The following is a 25,477-nucleotide window of genomic DNA, read 5'->3' as shown; positions in this document are numbered from 1 at the left end:
ACTTCCAGCAGCAGCCTGTGGAAACTGTCTTTAGATATGATTATTCCATTCCCTAGAAGAAAGCAATCACTCATGTCTCTAGCCAGGAATGTTTTCTGGAGTTGTTTTACCTTCTTTAAGCACTTTTGACCCTGTTATCCCTCATATTTGACTGTTGTTGCTATGGATTTACTCCATTGATATGTTTTCTTCCATGATACCAAAGCCAGTACTTGGATAAAAGCACTAAAGGGCGTACAAGAGAACTACTAGAAGCTGTATTGAAGAAAGATGGTGATCAGTTATAAATCAAAACATATCTATTGGAAAGTTCATCAACACTGTAGCAAGGCTAGGAAAAAGAAAATGTGTAAATTAAATAAAAATAGTTTATTTTCTGAAAGGTCATACTTATTTAATATTGACAGTCAATGACCACAAAGACAGTAAAGACACTGCAGCTAACCTGGGGAGTAGGCTCCCAGATAGAGAGTATATGCTGTATCAGGCAAACAGGAAGCAGAAAAGGCTTTGAAACTAGCACTGCATATAGGAATTCTTAATGACATCAGTCTTGCAGAAAAATTTTGCAGAACAACACTAAACTTTGGCTTATCACTTGATCAAAGAGCCTCCAAGGCACATTTTCATGAAATAGGAACTGATACTGGCAATGCAATTTATGTTTTGCTTACTTTGGGATCAGGTTGAAGTTAACGCACTTGCAGTGTTGTTGATATTAGATGACACTGTGGAACAAGACACTCTGTAATGTTTGTATTGGCCATTGTGTGTGTTTCTAGGTGTGTGTTTCTTCTACATTTGACCAATAAACAAAAAACCCAACACCTTCTACCAGATAGTAATTAAGCTTTCAGACATACTCAGTCTGAATACATTTAATATACTGGTGAGCTGGAAATTCAGAGTTATTTTTGTTAAATATAGCATGTCCCACAAAATAATAATTTTAAGCAGAAAATTTCAATTTTGCAGGGAAACTTTCCCTTTATTTTGGAAAATAATTTCCAGTTCCCTCTCAGACCAAGATATGATGGACCAGGAAGGCTCCAGAGATTTTCTGAAATCCCATCATTGAATTAGTCATTGACAAAGGAGAATAAGCTAATTCATTTGCAGAAAGACAGGTGCTGTATTAAAGGATATGTTGCAGTCTTTGATCTCAACCTACTCCTTGTGAATCAAATGTTAAAATATTTATATTTGCAGGTCTTTGCAGAAGTTGTGCATATTCCTTGGACACGATCATAATATTTTCTTGAATTTCAAAGAAAAATAAGTCTATGTTCGTATTTGCTACCTCATCCAACATTAGCTCTGATGGCTCCCATCGATTATTTTGTCATGTTTGTTCACTGCAGTTCTGTGGAGTATGTAAGAGTAACACACACTCTGGGGATGGCATGTGCCCTTGACAGAGGTCAGCATGGACTTTTTGGAGCTGACACAGTTCTTCAGCAGTGGAACTTTCCAACATTTTCTGCTGCTTCCAGTAGGGGTTTAGGTACTGTGGTTCTGTCACTGCTCTTTTTTTTTTCTTTCATGTCCATACTCCTCTGCATGTCATACTGCTCCACTTCTACTGAGAGACAAGTCATTTGTGTAATACAAACAAAAGCTTTGTTTGCTGTTCAGGATATTGTGCATCTTAGTGTACTTCTAACATTGTTTTAGCTCTGGGGGACACTGCTGTTTTCTCGTCACTGCTGCTGTACCATTGAAAATAGTAAGTTCCTGGGAGCTAACCACCTGCTGTCATCCTATAATGCCAAACAAGAAAAACTATTGCTCTCCATTACTTTAGTGTTTCAATGTGATGGAAGAATTTACAGAGTTATCAACATTCATGAAATGTACAAAGAATTCTACAGTGATCTTTTATAGACAAACTTTGAAAATCTTTGAAAGACTTTCACTGAAAGAAGTTTAACATACTCCTATGTAGTTCATTTCCTGATAAAAAAAAAAAAATTAGTAGACTCATTATTAAGGTTTCCAATTTCCTTTAAGTTATCATAACCAAAATGTTTTCAGATGAATGTGTCTTTCCCATCAGCCAGCTTGTTTTCTTTGCACAGATGCAACAGATTATTTCCACCAAATGTATTTTGCCATTCTCATGATCCTACTGTAAATTTAAGCAAAGTAAGAAGCTAAAAGGAGACAATGCAAGTTACATATATTCAGCAGTATAGGATGCAGTCCACAGATAGGATCTATTCATTCTTGTATTTGCTGTATCCCATTAATTACAATCATTTACTTTCCCAGGAAACATAATAAGGATTAGTGACACATATACTTTGCTCTCCTATTAGCTACTGAAATTTCAGAAGAAAGTCAGAAAGAAATTACTTCTTGCAGAGAAAAAGACCATTTCACAATTAGATTGCAGGAGGTAATTATCCACAGCAAATGAAACATGCATGTAAAATATGAAATGGTGTTTTCTGGATGCAAACAATTGCAGTACCACAAGTGCTAAAGGTGCCATTAGATTAGATACCACTGAAACTGGAAAAAGGAATGCTTACTTCTTCTGTCATTGAATTTTGCTCTTTCAAATTTAACCAGAATATGTAGATCCATATGTAATTTCTTAATTATACCACGTGGCACATAAGCTATTTGCAAGTGTAGTTATAAGCTTCATTTTTTTAATGGCTGATGTGATGGTGAAATGTGCTGGATCATTCATTTACATTTTCAAACCAAAGCATTACAGAAGAATGCTGCAAGAGAGATATTTTCTCTTTATCCATTCACCATGCTACATCTCTTACTTTCACATTCTGCCTTTAAGTAGACGCATAAATGAATAAGTTGTATTCCAACACAATACATTTACAAACTGGATCTGTTAGGAATGCTTTCCTTCATTTCTTTCCTTGGCTAGTAATAAAAATTATCTATTCATTGGAAGAGAGCTAGTACTATTAGTTAAAAACCCTGCTGTGGAAATTGCTATTTAGGCATTTCTTGAAAGGAGATTTTTGTCAAAAAGTCGCTTATTACTCTTTCTATAGAACAGTTAAGTATTGTCTATAAATTCTGTTTAATTTCTGGTTCATTGACCTGATACATAGAGTCATTCAGATCTCATTGTATCTATCCTGCAGCCACAAAACAACGTTAAGGACTTGTTCCTGATCTCAGTGAAACAAAGTTGTGGGTCCTGATGGAGTTGCTTCAGAATACTCACACATTAATGACCAGTAATCGCAATTTTAAAACTGTAGTCTGCTTCTCCATGATCGGAACTAAACCCTAAGTTTGTACAATAAAGACTTTTTATAATTTTAGTTGAAAAAACATTCCTGTGCCTACACAAAAGTTTAGTTACTAAACTTCAAGATCTCAGCTACTGAATTACTGTGAAACCTGAGTGGACTGAAAATAATTGAGACAAACTCCTTGTTTAACAAAATTTGGATAATCACATTTTCAGACACAGTCTCACTAGTGTGAATAAACCACAGCCTGCAGGCTTTCATTAGTATAATACTTCAGTCACTGTGCTTTTGGCATACATGTTTTGGTCTTGCCACTGGGACCTCATTCATAACAATGGTAGCTTCTTCTGGATAAAAATTAGACTGGCATGTATTTTGACATTGTGTATTGCCCATCTGATTTATAAGTCATTGGATGGTTTCAGCTTACAGTCTGGACTAGAAAAAAGTACAACCATCCAGTCCCTCTGGGTGGTGCTGACTAAGTAAGCCTACTAAAAGACTCCTGTGAACTTCACTTGGCTTTGGATCAAATCTTTAGCATGCAGTATATCTTTAGTCTGTAGAAGTATATGGTTGATAGGAGAGAGTAAATCTTGCCAAAGTATACTAAAACTAGTGTGAGCTAAATTTATATGATGGGACAGCTTCTCTAGTAGAAGACAGCACCATTGACAGGGGATCTCACCCTGTCACCTGTCTGCAAGCTAGAGGCACCACCCCAGGCTTTGATCTGCATGCATTTTAATTTTTCTATAATGAACTGCTCTCATTTGTGAAATGAGGCAATGAAAGCTTGCAGAACTGAGGCTGCAGGTTAGTTCAAGACCTTCACCCATTCCTTGTTTCTAAATGGAAAGCTCTGAGATCTAGATAATTTTAGATACCAAGGTTTTTAACTTCCATCAGTACTAAAGAGATTTATCTATCATGGTCTATATTCCTCTAATGATTTCACTATTTGGTTCTTTTTGCCTCAACAATCGTTGTTTTAGATCAGGTTAAAATGATCCTCTGCAGCTCTAGTTACTGCGCACGTTCAGATACCAGGGAAGACTAGGTGATTTAAGAGTGTCCTGTGTCTCAAAGTCAGGCCAACAGAAGATCTAGCTTAGCGGTCCCATAACACCATTTAATTTATAAAACCTAATTTGGACAGATTTTTTTATAAACATGAGTGATTTATACACCAGAGTTCCTTGTATGCATAAAGGATTTTAAGGGTTATAATTATCAAATTAAAATATAGTTAAAAATTGATATATAAGTAATGTAGGTTTTGGTGACAGACATTTATTCAAAGCTAATAGTTTAAAAAAGCTATATGTTAATTTCATCTCAATATGTTAATTTTGATCTCAAATCTGCTAAAACAAAGGTAAAAGACCTTCATTAACTTGAATGGGTTTTACATTAGGGCCACAGGCCCTCAAAATATACTTTGAAGGGAAGAAAGTGAAAAGGTATGTGAAAATGGATACTGAACATTTATATTTTTGTATGGTTCTTTCCTATAATTTTTCCTTTAATTTTTCTAATTGTATTGTACATAACTAGAACATACTGTATTATGATCATTGGCCAAATCTCAGTTTTTAAACTGTTACCACCTTCTGATTACATCTGCCTCAGGACTTTATTCTATTTGTCAGCTTTTCATTTTAACTTACCTAAATAACTGTTTTTCCATTTACATTCTTTTGCATATACACTAAGAAAATACATGCCAAGTTTCAACGTGCAGAATCTTTGTGTGTGTTAGATAATATCATTCATAATGAAAATGTTGATAATTGTTTAACTGTAGCTTCACAAATGCCAATGTTATAAGATAAAGAGCAGAACAAGGTAGAAACAGAGGTTGTTAAAAAAAAACCCAAATAACTAAAAAAAACCCCAAACAAGGAGTTTTCTGTATAGATAGATTAAGTGATGGCTATTTCATAGAGAAGAAAAATGCAGCAGCTGTATAAGTATGCAAAGGCACAGTAACAACAGACTCTGCAGGGATTTCTTATTGCTGACTGAATTCCCCCAATCTTCTCATAAAAATGGACCTTGTAATATGAAAGGTAAAGCACAGAGGAAGCAATTTTTCTAAAATTCATCCTTTTTTATACTCATGTTGCAAAATTGTATCAATTTTTCCTTCCTTTGCATTATACAATTCTCTGGCTCTTTCTTTATAATAGCTCTTTTTTTTTTTTTTTTTTTTTTTTTAAGGAGGTTGCTTTTTTATTATAATAGCTAAACTGGAGAAAAAGCCCCAGTAAGCTGAAAAAAAGACCACTCTTAACCTAATTAGAATCAATGATTCAAAAATATTTAATTCCTTCATCTGAACTGTTTGTGTTCAATGATGATGCTGAAAATGGTACATCAGTCTTGGTTAGAGGCTGTAGACTGCAGTCTCCTAATCAATAATCCCCGAAGCAGAGGTCAGGTGGGGTCAGAAAATTTAGGTCACCTAACCTGGAAGTTAGGACTTGTAGAGCTGATGCACAATCTATTGCACAAATGGGACTTAGAGTCACCTGAAGACACAGTCTTGGAAGCAGAACTCACAAATCAGGTTGCTAGAAAAAAGTCTTTGGAACTGCTATTGTACAGGAAAAAGTCTCCTAAGCTGAAGAGAACAAAGTCAGCATTTCAATTCAGAAATAAAATGTATTGTTCTTCCATAGCTCTAGAGGGATACAAGAGAAAAATGTGCTTTTGATCACAGTTACAGGAGACAGATACGCACCATTCCATGCAAACGTATAAACTGTACATAACTACTCTATAGAAGTGAAAACTGCAGACCAGTGCTGTTCTGTTGTATTTTGAAAACACCCAGTTTATTCCATAATTCATACTGTGTGCTCATTTTTCTGATGAGTTACATTAATACCAGTGACACTCATAGGCTTACTATACTCCCTGTTTTCAGACAGAATGACATAGAAAATGCATAGAATAATTTGCATTCCATTTTTACCCTACTGTTCAACCAAAAAAAGTGTATATTGGTCTTGGTAGATCTCTTAAGAATATCATTTTCTTTGGACTACTGTGAAACTGGAAGATATTACTATATTATATACTAAACTTTATGTGTATATAAAATTTTTATGTGTATATGAAATGTTTTAAACACAATTCCTATGTACTGCTTTTTCAAATGCATATTGTTATGCTCATGTTATTATGTATAGACATTGAAGACAAAATATTTGAAACTTTTTTTGTTGTGCATTGAAAACTAAACTTTTCAAAGGTTTCTTTAAAAGAAACTGTGCCAAAACACTTGTTTTCAGATAAAACACATTCTCTCTTAGGAAATCCATCCTAGACATGAAAGTCTGTCTTGTTAAAACATTGATCTAATCAATTCATTTTCCCAAAAAACTTCAATTTGATGAGATACTAGCTAACAGAACTAAAAACGTTTTTATGAATTTTTTTTGCAGGTCGCATTGCATTAGCTGCATTACTCACATGCTTGAAATTAAGCATATATTGGTTTATAGGTTTGGGATTGATGTGCTTGTGGCAAAGACAAAAAAGGAATTTTCACATAATATATCAGACATACCAAACACACAATACCACACTATGTCAAAGCAATCATCAGTTAATAATTCAGGCATTTAAATGCTGGGAAAAACTAACTATGTTTTGTCAAATATTTTGAAAATGGAAATTCACTGTCACACAGTTTGCTGACTGTGTTGGATTTTAAATATTGACATTGTAATAGAAAAAGATTCCGTTTCAGATACTTCAATTTTCATTCATGTAATTTAGGACCCACCAGAGCTTCTTTAAGATACGTTATAAAAATACAGCTCCTTTGAGGAAAAAAGCACAAGGAGCCATCCAGGCTAATTCAGGAGAAATAACATTTAATAACCAACTGATTGTGAAGACCCATTGAGTTGACGAATGGCAAGTAGTGTATGGAGTGAAAAAGTCTTAAAGAACATCACAGGTAGAGTTACAAAGTGGAAAGTCCCTAGCTGTCTTTTTTAAACTTCTTTGGAGGGATTTATTAACATGATAGTTATCTATATGAATTTCTTTTTCTCTTTGCATAATAATTTCTAATGTACGCATAATCATTTGACATGGGACTTAGAAGACGTGAAGATTGTAGATGGACATCTATTTCTTTGATTTTTAAGTGTTAATAAGGCAATAGTACATATATCCACTAGGTTACTGCTTTCCAAATTCTCCATTGATTTCTCTCCTGTTATTTCAAAGTCACCTTTATTGATAAGCATCTGCTACATTCCCCTGTCAGAGACAGGATACTAGGCTGAATAGACTTTCAGCTTAATCCAGTCTAGCTGTTATAAAGTCTTACAAACTGTAAGTTCCAGAAATGGAAAAGATCAAAAGTATTAGTGAAGGTTCAAAAATATAATACAATCATACAAAATAATTACCATCAGGACTCCTTCACTTTACAAACATATAAAATGCACTTACTTTCCAGGTGAGAAGTGGGAAAAAAATCCTTCCATTAGAAAATATAGTCACAAAGCTTTGAACAAATAAATTCACGCACACTGTAGAGTACACACACGCACACTCATGCAGGCATGCACGTACATGCACGTACATACACGCACGCGTGCACACATACACACACACACACATGCTTAGAGTTTACACTGCATTCTTCTGATGCCATGATTATTATTTTATTTGTACACCCACCTTTACTGCACATTCTAAACAAACAATAGACAACAGTGTAAGGACTTTTTTTCCTTAAAACTGCAACAAAACAAGTCTCAACATTTGCAAAACATTCCTTTATTATTAGAAATAAATTATTTTGTATAAAAATTAGCATGCGTTGACCACTGCATTTATTTTAGCATAACCCAGGACTTAATTCAGTCAGCCGCCACAAGAAACAAACTCTTCTTTTACGAGTTGAACAATGTAGGACAGGAAAGGAAATTGTCACAATCACAAAAAAGTACTTACAAATATAACATCAGACATGATTTATTTCAACAGCTTTTTTTTTTTTTTCACAAGCTAACATTTGTTCTCCATTTGTGATTTGCTTCCTTTTGTGAGTGAACAGTTCAGAAGCTTGACACTGTCTCTATGTTATAAAACTGGACTTTTCCTTCCCCTGTCTCTTTTTGCCTTTTGCCTCTTGTTTAATCCTTGTCCTTTAGGAGACTGACTATTGATTTGAATGTAGTCTACTGATATTTCCAAGACTGAATTCTGGTGGTGGTAAAGTCTATGTTTGTAAGATCCCATCCTGCAGGTCTTCCAGTGAATTTCATCCCTGCTCAGTTTGCCTGATTGCTGTAACTGACATAAGTTGTCTTGGTAGAAGAGGCTGTAAATCAAAAAACCAAAAATAAACAACAACAAAAAACAAAGTTCAGGATTTTTAGAATCAAGAGAGGAGGGAAAAAAACATATTTAGCATTTGAACTCAGTGTCCAACTATATTTCCAAATAACATGGCCCATGTTCAAGGAATAAAGTAAGAAAGTTTAAGCATGTATACAAGCCATCAGTAAGCTGGATCTCAAGTTCTGTGTTCCTGATGATAACTTATTTTGTTTATGACTTGGGGAAGGAGAGGTCAATAGAGAGGAACAATGATGGGTGGTTGTAGCATACCTGTAACAGAATTTCAACATGCTATTTGTCTGGTATTATTTTAGCTGATTTCTGTATAGACCTTTTTAATTTAGAGCTTGGATTTTTCTCTCTCTTCTTCTGGTTGAAGACAACTTTGCAGCTAGTGGTGGGTTGTCCATCTAAAAGAAGGCTGATGCTCCTTGAAAGGAGCAAAGCCTAACATGGGAAACATCTCTCCAAGTTAGCGAAACTGAGTAGCTAGTGCCTACAGCACATATTCTCTGGAGAGCCTTCAGACACAAAGCATCTGCATATAAGTAAGCCAGCAGAAATGCTTATGAGAACCTAGGCTGTATTTTAGAGCTGCCATGCTATTATGGTCTCCTTATGTTGATGGTCAGCTGATCTCGTCTTCCTTTGAGCAAAGCTGATACCCCTTGTTCAGAATGAGGCAATATGTTAAGAAAGCTAAATACCTTTACTATTGTAAAAGTGAACAACGGTGAATCTTACATGGAAGTTTGTGTCAGCTTCTAGCCCTTGAATCTTATCCCCGTGCTGTAAAAAATACGGCTCAAGTCTCCACTGTTGTGTTAATGTAGTGGTGGGAAGAGGGAAGTGGTGACATCAGGTCTCACAGGCAGCTCGCTAATTTTAAACCAGTCGGGTCTCTTTTTTATCTCTATAATACGGTCTATGCCACACTGCATAAAGAGGAATTTGGCTTCCCAAATATGTTTTATATTCCGTCTGCTACAGACATGTTCTGTTCATGATAGTGAAGACTGCAGCTGGCAGGATGAAAATATTGTGATGGCACAAAAATTGTCTGGTCTATAAATTCAAAGATCTTAATTCTATTCCCATACCTTCCTGCCTTCCTCTAATTTCTTTTTTCTATGTAGAATCTGGTGGGAGCTGAGATAGATAGGAAAAGGATTCTTCATGCTAACTCCTAAATCCAGCCCAACAACCCAAAGATTTGGGAAGAACAGACTACAGAAACCAAGAAATGACAGTTTCTCTCTCCTGCACCAAGGATTAAACTAAATCAAAGATCACTAAAATTGCTGCAAAATAATACTAGGTTGTATACATAACTAAGTTTGCTGCTTGCTTTTTTCTTCATGTTTTCTTTGGGTTTCTGAGCAATTTGATTCTCATATTGCATTTGCCATTTTGTAAGACACAACCAGACCATTATAATTCACATATTACTATAATTTTTGTTCCATAAGAAAATATATATAAGAGTGAATAATCAAAAGGAAGCTGCAAAACATAGTATTTCTTACTTCCACTTGCACAGGTAGCTCCAGTACTTTGTGTCTGCAAGAGCTAATTCATGAAAGGATTGCTTTTGGCACATTAAGCAAGTCTTTCACATAATCGATCACAGTATTTGAGCACCAACTTAAAATAGCTTTATTTGCATGTATTGGGACACTTGAAGCAAATATAGCCTCATTTACATCTTTCAGATCTTTCAGATGGGATGTACTGATCCCATCTGAACTCTCCCATGCTCCCACAGCTGGATTTCTGAGAGGATTCTATTTTTCCTTTGGCCCATAAAGTTCCTTCTGAAAATAATGCAGGACTGCTGAAATGGCACCAAGTTCCTTAGAGCATAAAAGGATTTTGTTCCCAGCTAAGAAATAACAAATAAATGCACATCTGCAAACTCTGCACACTTGGGAACAAAAGGACGGAAGGAGCAGAGCTTATTTTTTTCCCTCGCCCTGAAAATAGGCTCAGATACGTGATCAGGTTAAGCTAGCTTACCACATTACCCTGTATCAGCTGAGTTCTATGATAACTTTTCATGTGTATGTTTTTAGCCCACAGCAGTGTAACATAATCGGATTTATCACAACTCAGTAAGCTGAATTATGTGAGGACATTTGCAAGCTCAAAATACAAAAGTAGTTACTACACCTCAGCTGATTTAGAGTAACTTGTTAGTTTGCTGTAACTTTGTTGTGTATCTGACGTTTAAATAGTTTTGACAGAATTAATCTAGGACTGATCAAGAAACAAAAATCATCCTATTGAGTTCTGAGTGTCGTTACTTTAAAAAATGATAGCACAGGAAGCTAGTGTAGATAGTAGTTTGAAATGTATTAAATCTAATCTCATCTCCAAACAATGTTTTTTTACTTGATAAATATTGCAAGTGTCTTTATAGTTCACTGTAATAAGCCTCCAATTCCTGTTTGGGGATCTGAAAGCTTCAGCAGCTGGTGTCCTGCTCTTTAAGACTGTTAGCATTTCATAGTAATAACATGAACCACATTTGGCAAGCATAGACGGCCAGAAAAAGTAGCAGACTTGGCTCAAAATATTTCTGGGAATGAACACTCTTTTCTAGCTCCAGTTACTACATTGCTGTTGGAATGAAACAAAAAAGAAAAAGAATAAAATAAAAGAGGATCTAAAGCAATTTAGAATTATTGTTGTGATCTGACCTATATGCATTTAAAGTACTTGTCATTGTTATGCCTCCTGTAATTGCATCTGGATTTTTTTTTTTTCATCCTGTTTCCCAGATACTATTTGTTTTCCACTGAATATGAATGTATTTCCACAAAAAAACATGACTGTGTTCATATGGGGGACAACATGGAATAAAGTCTGTTACATGGAACAGGACAAACCAAACAGAGCAGAGTTGTCTCTGGATGGGAAGCAAAAGAAATTACCTGACTGTCTTATCTTATTTCTTACCTAGTTATGAGCACTGTTATCGCTACCCGTATTTGTGCTTGCAAAATGGTGGGAAACACTTACTAACCACTTCTGGTATACTTGGAATAGCCTGATTGTTTGTCATCAGCTTCATATACTACCACTGAAAAGAAAGATCTACTTCACATTGAGTCAGTGCAAGAAGAAATCTTGCAATGTTGAGAAGTCATTACTATTGACCTAATGAAAAGGACTTATGTGACATTGTGCACTGATAATTCACAAGACCCTCCAAAAGTTTTGACAATAACTATTTTGTTATTTGTTATTTGTTATGAAAAGAGGGAAGCTGATCAAATCCAAATGGTACAGAACAATTCTGGGCAAGAGAGAAATCCATCTTGAGGCCAAGAGCTCAATTACATAGGGACAGCTCTCTGGAGTGCAGATGACTTGACTGAATTTTTGCCTAGGAAGCATTATGCTGCCTGCATCAAAGCCTAGTCAGGATATACTCCTAGTGAGCTGGGAATTATATACATGTGCTACTGTTAAAATTATGTTTAGAGTACAGTAAATAAGCATTACCCTGCATACATCACACTACTGGAGAAGCAGACTTGCTTCCAACAGTAGCTGTTTCCATGAATTATGCATAATCATAGTTTAAGTAATACCAGACACAGCATTTCTTAATTAGGTGCAGTAGATAAACATCAGATACCCAAGACTTTATTATTAACAGTCTTTCTTTTCCTACTGTGGAATTCCTCCTTTGACCTTTCCTCAGAAGTTTATAATTTTGCAAACTCAGAAAAATCCACCTCTCTTTCCCTTCTGAATTTTCTTTTGGTGACTTCTGAAGATTTGAGAAATTATTGAGTTCTTCATATTCCCATGCTATTATTTGATCCGAGAGGAATGCCATTGCCTTTCTCCTTTTGTCTTTTGTTATATGTCATAATCTGAAGCTGTATAAACCCATAGCTCAGTCTAGCAGATTTATACATTTTGAAGGGTCATGAGTTTTTCAAGTGAATTGGTTTGTACTTGGTATCTTCCATGCATCAGCAACTATATTATGGTAAACTTACGGACTATTTTAATATAGTCTTCAATTTGGCAAACTCTGATTGAATTCAGTGGGGGGTTGCATTTTTCTGAAATAAGTACAATATTTTTCTGCAAACTTGGTACTGATTTGTCTGAATGTGCTCAAGCAAAATAGTACTATTGAATCTCTTGTCAACATCATTAAGAAGTAATAAAAATTTAAAAAAAAAACACTCATTTGCAGTAAAATGACTGAAAAAATTGTCTTTAACTGTAACAGCTGCTGTCCATCCCATGTGACCTCTACCTCCTCAACAGAAACCAATTCTCCATGACTACTAAGCTCTGGGGTAAAGTTACTGGCTCTACTCATATCTGATTATTATTATTGTGAAGTCCAGTTTATAAGACTGTATGTCATGTGGTGGAATGGAAGGTATAACCTCTGTTTTCTTCTACACCAGAGCAATTTGGAGATGTGGCAAGGTTCAGGAACTTTTCTGACATGGGAAAGAACTTTTTCCCATTACTAACCCACGATGTATCAGAACATGTAATGATTAAGCTGTATACGAATTACCACAATTTTGTACCAAGATGAGCAAGACCACAACCAAAAACCTGGATGGGAAATGTTATTCTGGGAAGCGTTAGTACTCATGAGTTGTGATAAATGAACAAGTCAACAAATATTAAGTTAAGGTGGAAAGGTAAAAAGCATTATTTTCACTTCCGTATCTAACTGCAAAATAAAAACAAAGTTAACTGTTTTCATTATATTTTTTTCAACAGCCTTTGAGTTTTGAATATACAATGATGACCATAAATACACCTCATGAACTGTCAGGACAGACCACATCTAGCACAGCAATGCACAACACATCAAATTAGCACTAGCTAAAACAGATCATTTAAAAAAGATGTGGCTTTCCAAAATCTGCTTGTGCATTTATTTCTTTTTTTTACTAGCTTCCTGTGAAAAACAATTTGTTTGAAACAACTCTAGGCATTCCTGCATTCAGCAGTACATGAATTCTGACACATCTCTGGATTCATGCAGAACAAGTAAGAAAAAGAATAAAGTTTATTATTAAAAGAAAATGCATTCTTGTGAACGTACATCTATTAGGAAGTGCTGCCACTCTTGACCATGGGAAAGTCTACAGATGACTTACTGTTGGTTTCAAGACTTTCACACAGTTCAGTTTTGACCTCGCCATTTGGTCTGTCATTTCCTTTTTGGGTCAGTTTGCTTTGCATTGTGGCAGCTGTCACTACAGCCTTGAAGCTCCGCTTCCGTTTTTGAACATTCTGCTCTGGATGAAAAATGATAATATAAACCTTGGGCATGTAGAGCATGCCCAGAGACACAGAAGCACTTAAACTCATGGAGACAGTAAGTGTTGTTGTCTGGATGTACATCTGGGGAAGGAAAGAAACAACATAAAAAATCATTGTTATATTGATTTAATATAAGAAGGAAAATAAAGTATTTAACTCAAAAATACTAGGTGGAAAGGGAACCAATAACACTCTTCCTTTTCTGTACATATATCAGAAGGACCCTTGACTTTGGTTGCCTTTAATTATAGTCAAGTATGGCTATTTCATGTTGGTTTTTTAACATTAAGAGTAGGCGGTAGAAACAACATAATATTTATTAAACTTCATTCTCACAGAAGTAATCAAGATGCTGTAGCAACCACATTTCCAGAAAAGAAACAAATATGTCTGTACAGGAAAAGAGGAGTGACGATAGGGTTAGCCTTTAATACACAGAAACCTCTACAACAATATGCCACGTGGTGATTCGGTAGTGTGTGCAGCATGGCTCAAGTGGCAGCAGGCATAATGCAGAATCTAATGAAAACTTTGATATGCTCTTTGAGTTTCAAGCTTAGGAAAAAACAAATAGTTTCTCTGTAGCGAAGCATGAATATTCTTGAGTTTGATGGGTTTGGGTTTTTTTTTGTTTTTAACTTTTCCACCTTACTGTTGAATTCTAGTCCCAATGCTCTCTTGGCACACAGTAAACATATTAATGTATCACAGTCCTAACTAAGAAATCAGAAAATCGGGGAAACATGAAATCAGATCACAAAGGACTCAGTTCCCTATAGATACAAAGGAAATATCTGACATTCCTGAGTGAGTCCGTCTATTGTTATCACCTACAAAAAGAAAGCAACTATGGTCTTCCATAGTCCCATAAAAGAAAATTACAATGATAACTCCATAAGGACAGCAGAGAGAAGTTTCTATTTGGAGAAGTATTCAGATAGTGTATTAGAAATAGTAACTATAGTTCTGCTCAATATTTATTTTTTCTTAGGAAGTTATATTTTATTAGACAACAATTTTACTTTACAGTTGTGTGTGGTTTCCTAAACTAAGTAGGAAATCTCTCAGTAATCATGTTGTAATACTGAAAAAGATACTGCAGTAAAACCTGCTTACTGCCTTGGCAGAGGATTCACTGACAATGTTGTCAGGCATGATTTTAAGCACTGGCCAATACTATTGCGTTTACCTGGAGATAAGGTAGTAAGTCTCTCTGCAATGTCAGCTTCAGATCATCTGTTTTTATTAAGTGCCCTTGGGCAACTTGGCCCTTGGCAGAAAAGTAGAGATATAATAAGCTGGTGTGCAGTCACTGTTATAGTTGAACGTTTCTTAATGTTTTCCAGCTTACAAAGTTTTTCCATTAGATACTTTCTCCTTCAAGATCACAAATAAACTGTGCTCTCATTTAAAGCAATGTTAGGTGAGAAATGTGACAGATGTATTTTGGAAGGGTGGAGTCTTGCTCCGAACCACCTTGCAAAGTACCTGTATAATTGCACAGAAAACTGCCAAATATTACCATAAAATGAGGGATACCCCAATTTACTCTTTAAGAAAAGACTGACAATGCTTCAAAATTTGTAAGAATCTGAACCTCCTTTCGGGGACAGCACCATCAGGCTTGTCTTCCTATTGTGCTGAGGAAAGTTATTGGAGCAACACCTTCCTTCATTTCACTAATACATCAAGACAATACATCAGGAAATATACACAATACAGTCTTTTCTCACACCAGTGAAATAATTCCATGCCTTTCAATCTCCAAAATGACAGTGGTGTGCCTGAAAGCAGAGCTTGGCATACATTGTGCATGAACACTTCTAATGAAAACCTCACATGGTTACATTAATAAGCAGTTTTTTCAGACTTCTGTGGAAGGACCTTGTGCAGATACACATTCACATGCAAACAGCACCAATGATATATCCATTTCACTCTGAACCAAATTGGCTGATCTCCAATTAAACTGGTACAGCAGTGGCTTTTAGGGTTAAGCATTGCATTAAGTGGTGTCCAAAAGCAAAAATATTTTAGTTCCTAAGGATGCATATGTTTCCTAATGGGATTTTCAAAACTGAAATCAATGCAAGTAATACCTTTAACAAATTGTATTGCATACAAAAATTCCATTAAACATAAAAAATCCTTTTTTGAAGCCTTACCATTTTTTCAAATCCAACTCATGGCAGTTAAGTGGCTAGCTGAGCCTCACCCACGTAATCTGTAACAATGCCTGGCATTTAAATATGCATTTTTTTAAGTCCTTATCAAGTACCCAAGCTGTAAGGCTCATCTTCCTCTCATGGTTCAGTATAAGAGTTAGGTGATAAAAAAGGATAAAGAACCTCTGGATGTTACAGGGTAAAATACATACATTCATGTAATAGTACCAGTCATATTAGCAACAAATATGTGCATTATGGTAGATCTCAATGACTTTTTTGTGATAAGAAGTCCCACAGTGCCAAGCTCTTATGAATACTAAAGAGAAACAGTGTCTGCCTGAAGGTTTACATTCAAGTAAGTTCCATAAGTGAATCAAGTCTAAATCTGATCGTACATTCACTGAAATAATAAAAACCCACAGATTTCAATGCACTCAATGCAGGTATTTTGCATGAGCTATATCATCAGATCTAATGTATTTTCTGTGTATTTAATTGAAATGACCAGCACAACAGTCTGTTTAGCATCCAAATCACAGATAGTTTCACGTTGCAGATTACAGTTCATATGCAGTAGGATTTATTTCCAATGATTGCTGTGGTTTTGAACCAGCTACTACAATTACTGAAACATTAAAACTAGAGTTGGGAATTTTCTGATGGAACAGTTTTCAAATAGCAAGTATAGTCTCTAGAGAGCTTTGGTCTCAGGGATCCCGTTTTGCATGGATCACCCTTACTCTTTTCTCTTTAATGAAGCTAATGAGAAAGAAGGGCTTCAAGAAACTTGCTAGGCCTTGAGAGGAAGGCTTTGAACATATACTTACATGCACACATTTTGTGTGGTGTGTACATCAGTCTGACTCCATTCGCTAATGCAATTGCATACTCAGCTGGAGACTAGTTGTCAATGACAGTACGGGTCTGATTCCTTTTCCTATCAGAGTCATAGAATCATAGAATAGTTTGGGTTGGAAGGGACCTTTAAAGGTTATCTAGTCCAAGCCCCCTGCAGTGAGCAGGGACATCTTCAACTAGATCAGGTTGCTCAGAGCTCCGTCCAACCTGACCTTGAATGTTTCCAAGGATGGGGCATCTACCACAACTCCTCTGGGCAACTTGTTCCAGTGTTTCACCACCCCCATCATAAAAAAATGTCTTCCTTATATCTACTCTGAATCTACCCTCTTTTACATTACCCCTTGCCCTATCGCAACAGGCCCTACTTCTTTTTAAATGGTCATTTGCAGGCTGAGAGTCTGTTTATAGGACAGGAACATCCCCTGCATCTAATCCTTCCCATCTTTGGAATCCCCCTTCTTGCAGCCTGATGAAGCACAAGTCTAGCAAACAGGATGCCACACACTTGGTTTGACTTTTGTCTGTCTCTTATCTTGTTTTATCCCTGACAAGAGGACAATGAGGTTTTATGGCTGTGCATTCTGGGTACTTTTATTATTCTGGGAACATAAATACCTGTAACTTTTACAGAATTAGCTGCTCTAAAAATCAAGGAGTAACAAAAGTAGTTCAGTTTAATAAGATACGAGGTCTGAATAATTTTTCATGTGTCTCACAGTGGTAGCTCGCTCTAAGTTACAGGAGAATAAAGGTCCCTTTCTCACAACGATTCATAGTTACACAGAAATGAATTTCAGCATTCCTCACACTAAAGTCCCTTCTGAACTACAAACTTTTTGTCCAATAATGCCTTTCACAGATGTAACAAAGACTGCTATATCTATTCTCCTTGTTCTTGACAGTCAGAAGATATAAGACAGAAAAGAAAAATCATGGTAGCACATGCAAAAAAAATCTTTATACTATGGGAAAAACTTGAGACCTAAATACCTTCCTGTCTGCATCCCCCACCCCAACCCCACACCAGAACTGATACAGGACTTCTTATATACCGTTTTCCACCTCCACAATTGACAAAGAATCCCTCACAACAGACTGTGTCTCATGTAAATGATCTAGACCCCCACTCAGACACATGATCTGTCTATCTCATAAATGACCTAGACCCTTTCCTCATCAGAAGGATCCTACAAGCTTGGTAATATAGCCTCTGACTGCCTCAGCAGGTAAATAGATAATGGCTGTGTGGATATTTAGGGATTTTCTATCTTCTACCATTGATTCTAGGACTACATATCTCCTTCTTTCTATTTTGAAACTTAAAATATGACATAGGAAATACTGGAGCACCAAAAAAGGCTATTTTATAAAAACACAGATACTCTGATGGTTTCTTCAATTTGGAAGTACTTGAAAATGAATTGCCTCCTTAGTAACCTGAAAAATGTCTATGCATCAAAGCAGGTGTGTGCACCGAATTGTCCCAGTGCAGGTAGCTGAATGACTACCTCTCAGCTAGGCTTCACTGCCTAGAATTGAAATATCCTCCAAGTCTCCAGTAGTCCCCCATCAGTTTGGTGCTTGCAGAAGCAATGATGTCATGCACACAGCATGCCTTGAGTTCAACACAAAGCAACCATTTCCATTAGAGAAAAAAAAATAGTGGTACTGTCACAACTTTTGTCCAGATTGCTTCCTTGGTTTGAGTCCTCCCCTACTTTCACACATAAGATTATATTCAGGGTCTCTCCAGAACTGCTAGTTTTCTCAGGCTATTTGTTTTTCTTTTCTGCTCAGTTGTAATAGGTCAAATAGAGGGTACCTCCCACCCAGCCTGTTCCCTAATCTGGTTTTAATAGTATAACCTGGATAGGTGGGAGATATGGCTATTGTAATTTCTTGAGTGAATTGGAACTAAGTTTTCCTCTTTGGTGCAAGTTCTCTAACTGCTAGCAGTTGTAACACAGAAGATGAACAAGTCCAGCAGTTAGAGAAGTGCTAAACCACAGAGGGAATTCTTGGTACATCTCAAGCTGTCAGGGTGCCTAGTGTAGATCCATCTCCACTACTTGCACTCCAAAGAGAAGTGGATGTTTAAAAAGACGCAGCTGGTCTAATGTCTTTTAATGGCTAATTCTATACAATTTGCCCTTTAGAAGTGCCTTTCTCCACAGGCTAAAGAAACAGCCTCGGTATCAAACACTGGAGTCTAAACCATCCCGCTGAGACAGATATACCCAGTTAGGCACTCCTGAACGTGTCCCACAATGCCAGTAACAGAGCAGAAGATTGAATTATGATTTAATTTTTCCCTTATCCTTGTTACCAAATACTTTATGTCTCTTATGTGAATCTTCTCAGCTCCTTCAGCCAGTTTCATTTTTTAAGGCCAGAACTGCAGCAAGCTTCATTTCCCACGGGGGTTTTTTGCTCTCATTCCCTTCCCCCTCTCTTGCCTTCACTCCCAGCTGTTGAAAGCCTTTACCAGATCATTTATTAACAGAAGATAAATGATAATGTCATAAATAAAGATACATGCCATCTATCCAAGGCATCCCACAGATTGGAAAAGACAGCAAAATGGTCCCTCTCTGTTTGTGGTGGAGAGAGCACGAGTCTTTTCAGTTTCAGAAAATCAGTGAAAACATTCCTAGCCATCCTCACTCTGCTGCAGAATCTAGAAGGCTTAGAAAGACAGTCCCTTTCTTCTTTTAAAGTCATGCATAAGGTGCCAATAACTAACAAAAGGATTCATGCTTCTCTGCAGAACCTCCATCCCCATCAGCTTACACCTAGAGATTTTTATTGCTTTCAGTGCACAACATACTCTTCTGTCTGGACCTGTGGGAAGAAAATTCATCTTTTCTTGAAGAAAAACATTACAGGCGCAAGTCAGTCATTGTTTTGCTCATATAACAAGATTATTAAACTTCATAGAATGAGTCATCTTCAAACATTTGTTCAGTTAGAAAACATGGGAAACTACTTAACATATATCTTTTTTAACCTTTTAAAAACATTCCTTACCAAACTACCCATTAAAATGAGGCTTTGAGAGAGAAAGTCAAAGCCTTCTCACAAACATGAAAGTACAACATTCATTCGGTTATCTCAAGCAGTAAACGTAGGCTGTAATTCTGTACATTGCAGAGAAAACTGAGAAAACAAATCCTCTATTTTTATCTGTACATTTCAGTTGCCTTCAGAAACTTTAAGAGAAAGGAAAGATCTAATAACTGATTTCAAATTAAATGTGTGCCAGCTTTAAAAACTATGAACTTTCATTAAAGCTTGGATGCGAGAGGAGCTATAAAGGTTGTAGCCTCAGCGGAACATGTATATACCTGCATTTCAGAAACAGAATTATGGTAATGATTTCACTGTTCAGATTTTCCACTTAAGCCTAATTTTGACCTTTCCTGCAATATTATAAGCATTCCCTTTCTACCCATAAATTATTTTATGCAAAGAAAGGAATGGTTTTACTAGGTCTTTTTTTAGCATTGTATTTATTATTTTAAGGTATGTAGATACAGAGAACTCAAGAAATTGGAAATTATATGTTCCACAACTGCACATTGCAAAGTTTGCATTGCATAGTTCTCCCTCCAAAGTGTTATTTCACCACATGCCTAAAACTAACCTTAGTTCATCCAAACATTTTCCAGTGACTTCTCATTTCATACCTGATTGTACCACAGAGGTAGAGTAGGACAGCTGTATCCCAAACAAACACAACTCCTGAAACTCCCTGGTAATGGAAATTTTAAGACATTCACTTCACCAAGCTTTGCTAATCTGTCCTGTCATTTGGGAGCAACTTCTCCTTGGACCAGTAATGGCTGTCCAACTCTGTGTATTTCTTCCTTTCAGGCACATCTCTTTCCTAACAAGACGTGATTCCTCAGTCACACAGAGGGTATAAGGATACAATTGTAAAGTATCAAATAAAAACAGGAATAGTTGATCTCTAGGGCTGGGGAACAACTAATATAAATATAATACTCTACCACTGTGTCTATATGGTAGACAATGAAACAATGCGATGGTATAGGCCTGGGCACCAGGACTTTACTGCCTGCATTGTTAAACTGTAAGAGCATTCCTGGCATGCGTGGGCCTGGGTCTGGACCAACTCACACTGTCCCAAACCCTTCCCAAGAGTTTGTCCACAGTTTGGGATGACTCTCACTATGTAATGTTGATATACCCACACTGTTCTTGCTGAGAGATTAAGAGATTTTAATATTATAAACCTAGCGAGACTATGACAACTGGCTTCATGGCCTGTGAATATTCTTGACAATGCATAGTTACTATTTTAGATGGAGTCTAAGAGGACAACGCAGGAGACATCCATGCAGACCAGGGGATGAACTGATTGAGAGCAGACCTGCAGAGAAGGAGTTGGGGATACCAGTGGATGAAAAATTGGACATGAGCCAGCAATGTGTGTGCCTGCAGCAGCCCAGAAAGCCAGTCATATCCTGGGCTGCATCAAAAGAAGTGTGACAAGCAGTTTGAGGGAGGAGATCCTCCCCCTCTACTCCGCTCTTGTCAGACCCCACCTGTAGTACGGCGTTCAGCTCTGGGGTCCTCGGTACAAGAAAGACAAGGACCTGTTGGAGTGAGTCCAGAGGAGGGCCACGAAGATGATCAGAGGGCTGCAACACCTCCCCTATGGAGACAGGCTGAGAGAGTTGGGATTGTTCAACCTGGAGAAGAAAAGGCTCCAGGGAGACCCTATTGAGACCTCTCAATATATAAAGGGGGCTTATAAGAGAGATGAGAGGCTTTTTACCAAGGCCCATAGTGACAGGACAAGGGGCAATAGTTTTAAACTGAAAGTGGTAGATTTAGATTGGATATAAGGAATAAAGTTTTTACAATGGGGGTGGTGAGGCACTGGAACAGGTTGCCCAGAGAAGCTGTGGATGCCCCATGACTGGAAGTGTTCAAGGCAAAGCTGGATGGGGCTTTGAGCAACCTGGTCTAGTGGAAGGTGTCCCTGCCCATGACAGGGGGGGTTGGAACTAGATGACCTTTAAAGGTACCTTTCAACCCAAACCATTATTCTATGATTCTGTGATTCATAGCAACATGGTACATTCTCAACATGGTAGACATTAATGCCAATTGTCATTTCTATTGGCAAATATCACCTCTAACCATACAATTCTAGAAAGTTGGCCTTTTTTGGCTGTTTAAACTCCTTGGGTTTGTTCCTTCCTCTTCCATTTGTTTATTTCAGTATACAAGTTTCAGATGCACTAGGTTTTCTGTAATTGCTAAATTTGAAAAAGCTTTCTATTGACGTGTTACCCCTGTAGACCTAATCTGTGGTTTTAGAGGAAACATCATAGAACACTGACATCAGAAATTATGCTGGTTTGTGGCAAAAGATGGAGAAGATTAGACTGAAAGAAGTCTTGCATCATCAAATATGCCATTCATTGGGAATGAGCAATGTTTTTTAAGGAAAAAAATGTTCAGCTTTTCTTCATCTGCAACAGTTATTACAATGTTTTATTAAGAACGGTAATAAACTAAATTCTGCTTCTTTACTGTGGTCCATTCTCAGGACATACATCTCATAGAAAATGCTAGCACTGCCTTGCAGACCTTCAAAATAATTTAAAGTATCAGTAGGTAATTTGATTCTTTTTTCTTCTCATGTTAGGTTAGATATCCCACTATCATACACCTTACATTTACCACAGCACACAATTTATTGCAGTATTATGGTTTTTAAAGGGCCATGTGATCCATTCATTTCATCAACCTTACTATAAACAGAGCCACAGTAGTCAGTCACTAACCAAAGGCCAATCTCTACTATGTTGTAATGTGTATGTCAGTCCTGATATTCAGGAGTACTGAACTCCAAAAGCTCAGGTAGAAAGTAGGTACTCACAATTTGTAACACCAAGCTAAGAAATCTCCAAATACCAGTAAAAAAAAGTCAATATTAAATAACCGTATTGGAAAAAGTCTGTGCTGCATGAAAAAAATGAGGAAGGAGATTATTTAAAAGTAGTTATTATGTTATACATTAATTGAATCTTCAACATAATGTAGAAGTAGGATTTTTATGGTATATTGTGTTACACTTAAGATCTTCTTATGGGCAAAATGCCAAGCAAAGAATTTATTGTTAGTCTAATTAAAATCTGAACAGCCTAATCAAAACTATGGCAAATATTATTATTAATACATTTACAATGATACTAGCTTTTACTGTTCAAATTACTTCATTATTACAGGAAAATCGCATTAATAATGTAGCTAATGTGTTATACATGAACTTCAGAGTATCAGTCCCTTTTCTCCAGTGATACACACCCTGTCCATGCTCTTCTGGTTCCTAAGGACAACGGATTCAGCCCTCCACAAAAAGAATAGAGGGAAGGGGAGGTTATGTTGAGTTGTCAGCATCCCAGTTCCTTCACCAGGAGAAGGTGCATAATGTTGATGGCCGGTGTTCCATCCCCTTAGCGTTGGGTCCAGCTGAGGTTACTTTTACACATTTTCTAACACTGTGTGCTTATTTGCTCTTTTTAAAAATGAGTTCCCAACTACAATCAGTCTATCTCCACCCATTAACTGCTTATTAATTGAAATTAAGTCCCAGTTATTTTGTTACTGAGTGGATTCACAGGTTTGCTAGATCTTTACCATATCCAGTATTCAGAGAGCTAAGCTGAAACAAGTTAGGCAGTAGTCTCCCGACTGCTGGACAATTGTTATCACAACTAACACAAGCTCAGGATACAAGCCAAAAATATATCCTGAAAGCCCACATTGACAGGTCGATACAAAGCCTGTAGCCTTTTCCTAGTAACAAAAGATCATATTTATTGGGCTACAGCTGGATACTCTGTACAACAGTGAATTTCAACATTATTTCCAATTTTATTTAATAAAAAAATATTCCTTTATTATAAGATTTCCGAAGATTTTCTACCACAGTTGTAGTCCAGCCTTAAAATCACTTTCATACTCCTTTCAAATACTTAGAAAATTAAAACTATCTTTGGTCAAATGCATTCTGATTTGCACAACTTGGATCCAATCATCTAGATAAGATGCAGTACATTTTAAAGAATAATTTTATTTTTGCACTTGTATAATTTTTAGCAAAATTTATTTTATAAAAATTGTTTATTATTAATTCAGTCTTCAGGTATCTACTTTGAATGCAGATTGTATTCACCCTGAGGCTATATCAACTAGCAAATGTGACAGGTGGACAACTATTCAAAATAAATTCATGTAGATTGGCACATCTTCAATTATAATCCATTTGAAAATATGGGAGCTAACATTTTGGAACACTTAAAACTCAAGAAGCCACTTGGCAACCCCAAAATTGTCACTTTCATACTCATAATTGTCTAGTGATGAAAAACGGAAAGAAAGCAAGCTGCCTTATAAAGAACTAAGGAAAGATGTTACCAGGAAAACAAAAAAAGTATGGTTTGGATTTAATTCATACTCCAGGTTTAAAAAAAAAAACCTAAATGGTTTGCTATAATACAGGAAGACCATTGTTGTTGACTGACACCTTCTTATAACTAGAATATATTGCTGAGTAGAAAGTATTTTTCTTGTCCAGATTTGAAATTTATAGAGTATTACAATCCTGTCTTTTTAAAATGACCAATACCAACTGAAGATCTATTTCTTATATTCACAAAACATAGAAAAAGTTAAACCTTAATTGCTAGTTTATTATGCTATTATCTGCATTTTAGTTTCTGTTTCCAGAAGTCTTTTAAATATGCATTATACCTGAGCTAAAGAGAAAATTGTGCTCTAGAAATACTGTAAAACAACCTCTGAGTCTAATAATTAACTTGCTACTAGGTTTAGTTTTAAAATGTGTTTGTTTATTTAGTGCACATGGCTTAAGTGTCAGAGTTCAAGTACCTGATAGAGACAAATATTAAGTGAAGTACACTTGTTCAGAAGATAATTTTGTTTAGCATCTTCAAGCAGGGCATAATTAAGTTACTCTGTCATACAAAATGATGGAGGCTTAAGTAAGTAACAGCTGGTTACCCCAATGGCTGTACAACTGCAGGGCAGCCTTTGGCAGGAAAAGCTGTGCAAACACAACCAATACATTATGCTAATGGGACCAATGTAATGAGCAAGGAAGCAGCTAAAATGGAATGACAAAAAGAAAAACAAACAATCAAACAAGTCCCTTCAGCCCTTAGCACGCATTTCAGTTGCAATTTATGAACAGAAATCTTACAATGGCTGTACTCGGGTACTAGCCTTATCTGGAAATGTTTACTGACTCCATTCCTTATGTCAGAATAAGTTTAATGACAGCAGGATGAACCCACTGGTGGTTGCTCTCTTGACTTCAATGAATATACACTGAATTGCTCCAAGTGGTGAATTGACCAAAACATATAAAATAATAAAAATATTTTTTCATTAATTTTCTCTCTGATCGTTCAGAAAAAGAAATTAACTAAACTGCAGTATAAGTGGCCAAAATTAGACTTAAAAATATGT

General features: G+C 36.4%; 1 protein-coding gene across 5 annotated transcripts in view; it reads right to left on the bottom strand.

Annotated features, from left to right (window-relative positions):
- Positions 1 to 7,470: 7,470 nt before the first annotated feature.
- The window catches only part of GRM8 (glutamate metabotropic receptor 8), a 358,114-nt gene continuing 340,107 nt past the window's right edge, over positions 7,471 to 25,477 (bottom strand). For 4 of the 5 annotated variants that reach the window (XM_069801982.1, XM_069801985.1, XM_069801984.1 and 1 more), the window contains 2 exons: positions 13,699 to 14,000; positions 7,471 to 8,586 (listed from right to left, as the gene is read on the bottom strand). In XM_069801982.1, coding sequence (XP_069658083.1) covers positions 13,704 to 14,000 — 297 coding nt within the window. In that variant the 3' untranslated portion in view covers positions 7,471 to 8,586; positions 13,699 to 13,703. The remainder of the gene's footprint in view (positions 8,587 to 13,698; positions 14,001 to 25,477) is intronic. The other variant, XM_069801987.1, reaches the window with a different exon arrangement.

Source organism: Haliaeetus albicilla, chromosome 14 (assembly GCF_947461875.1).
Source record: "Haliaeetus albicilla chromosome 14, bHalAlb1.1, whole genome shotgun sequence".
Classification (NCBI taxonomy): Eukaryota; Metazoa; Chordata; class Aves; order Accipitriformes; family Accipitridae; genus Haliaeetus; species Haliaeetus albicilla.
The sequence above is the reverse complement of the archived record's forward strand: the minus strand, read 5'-3'. Positions and strand labels throughout refer to the sequence as shown.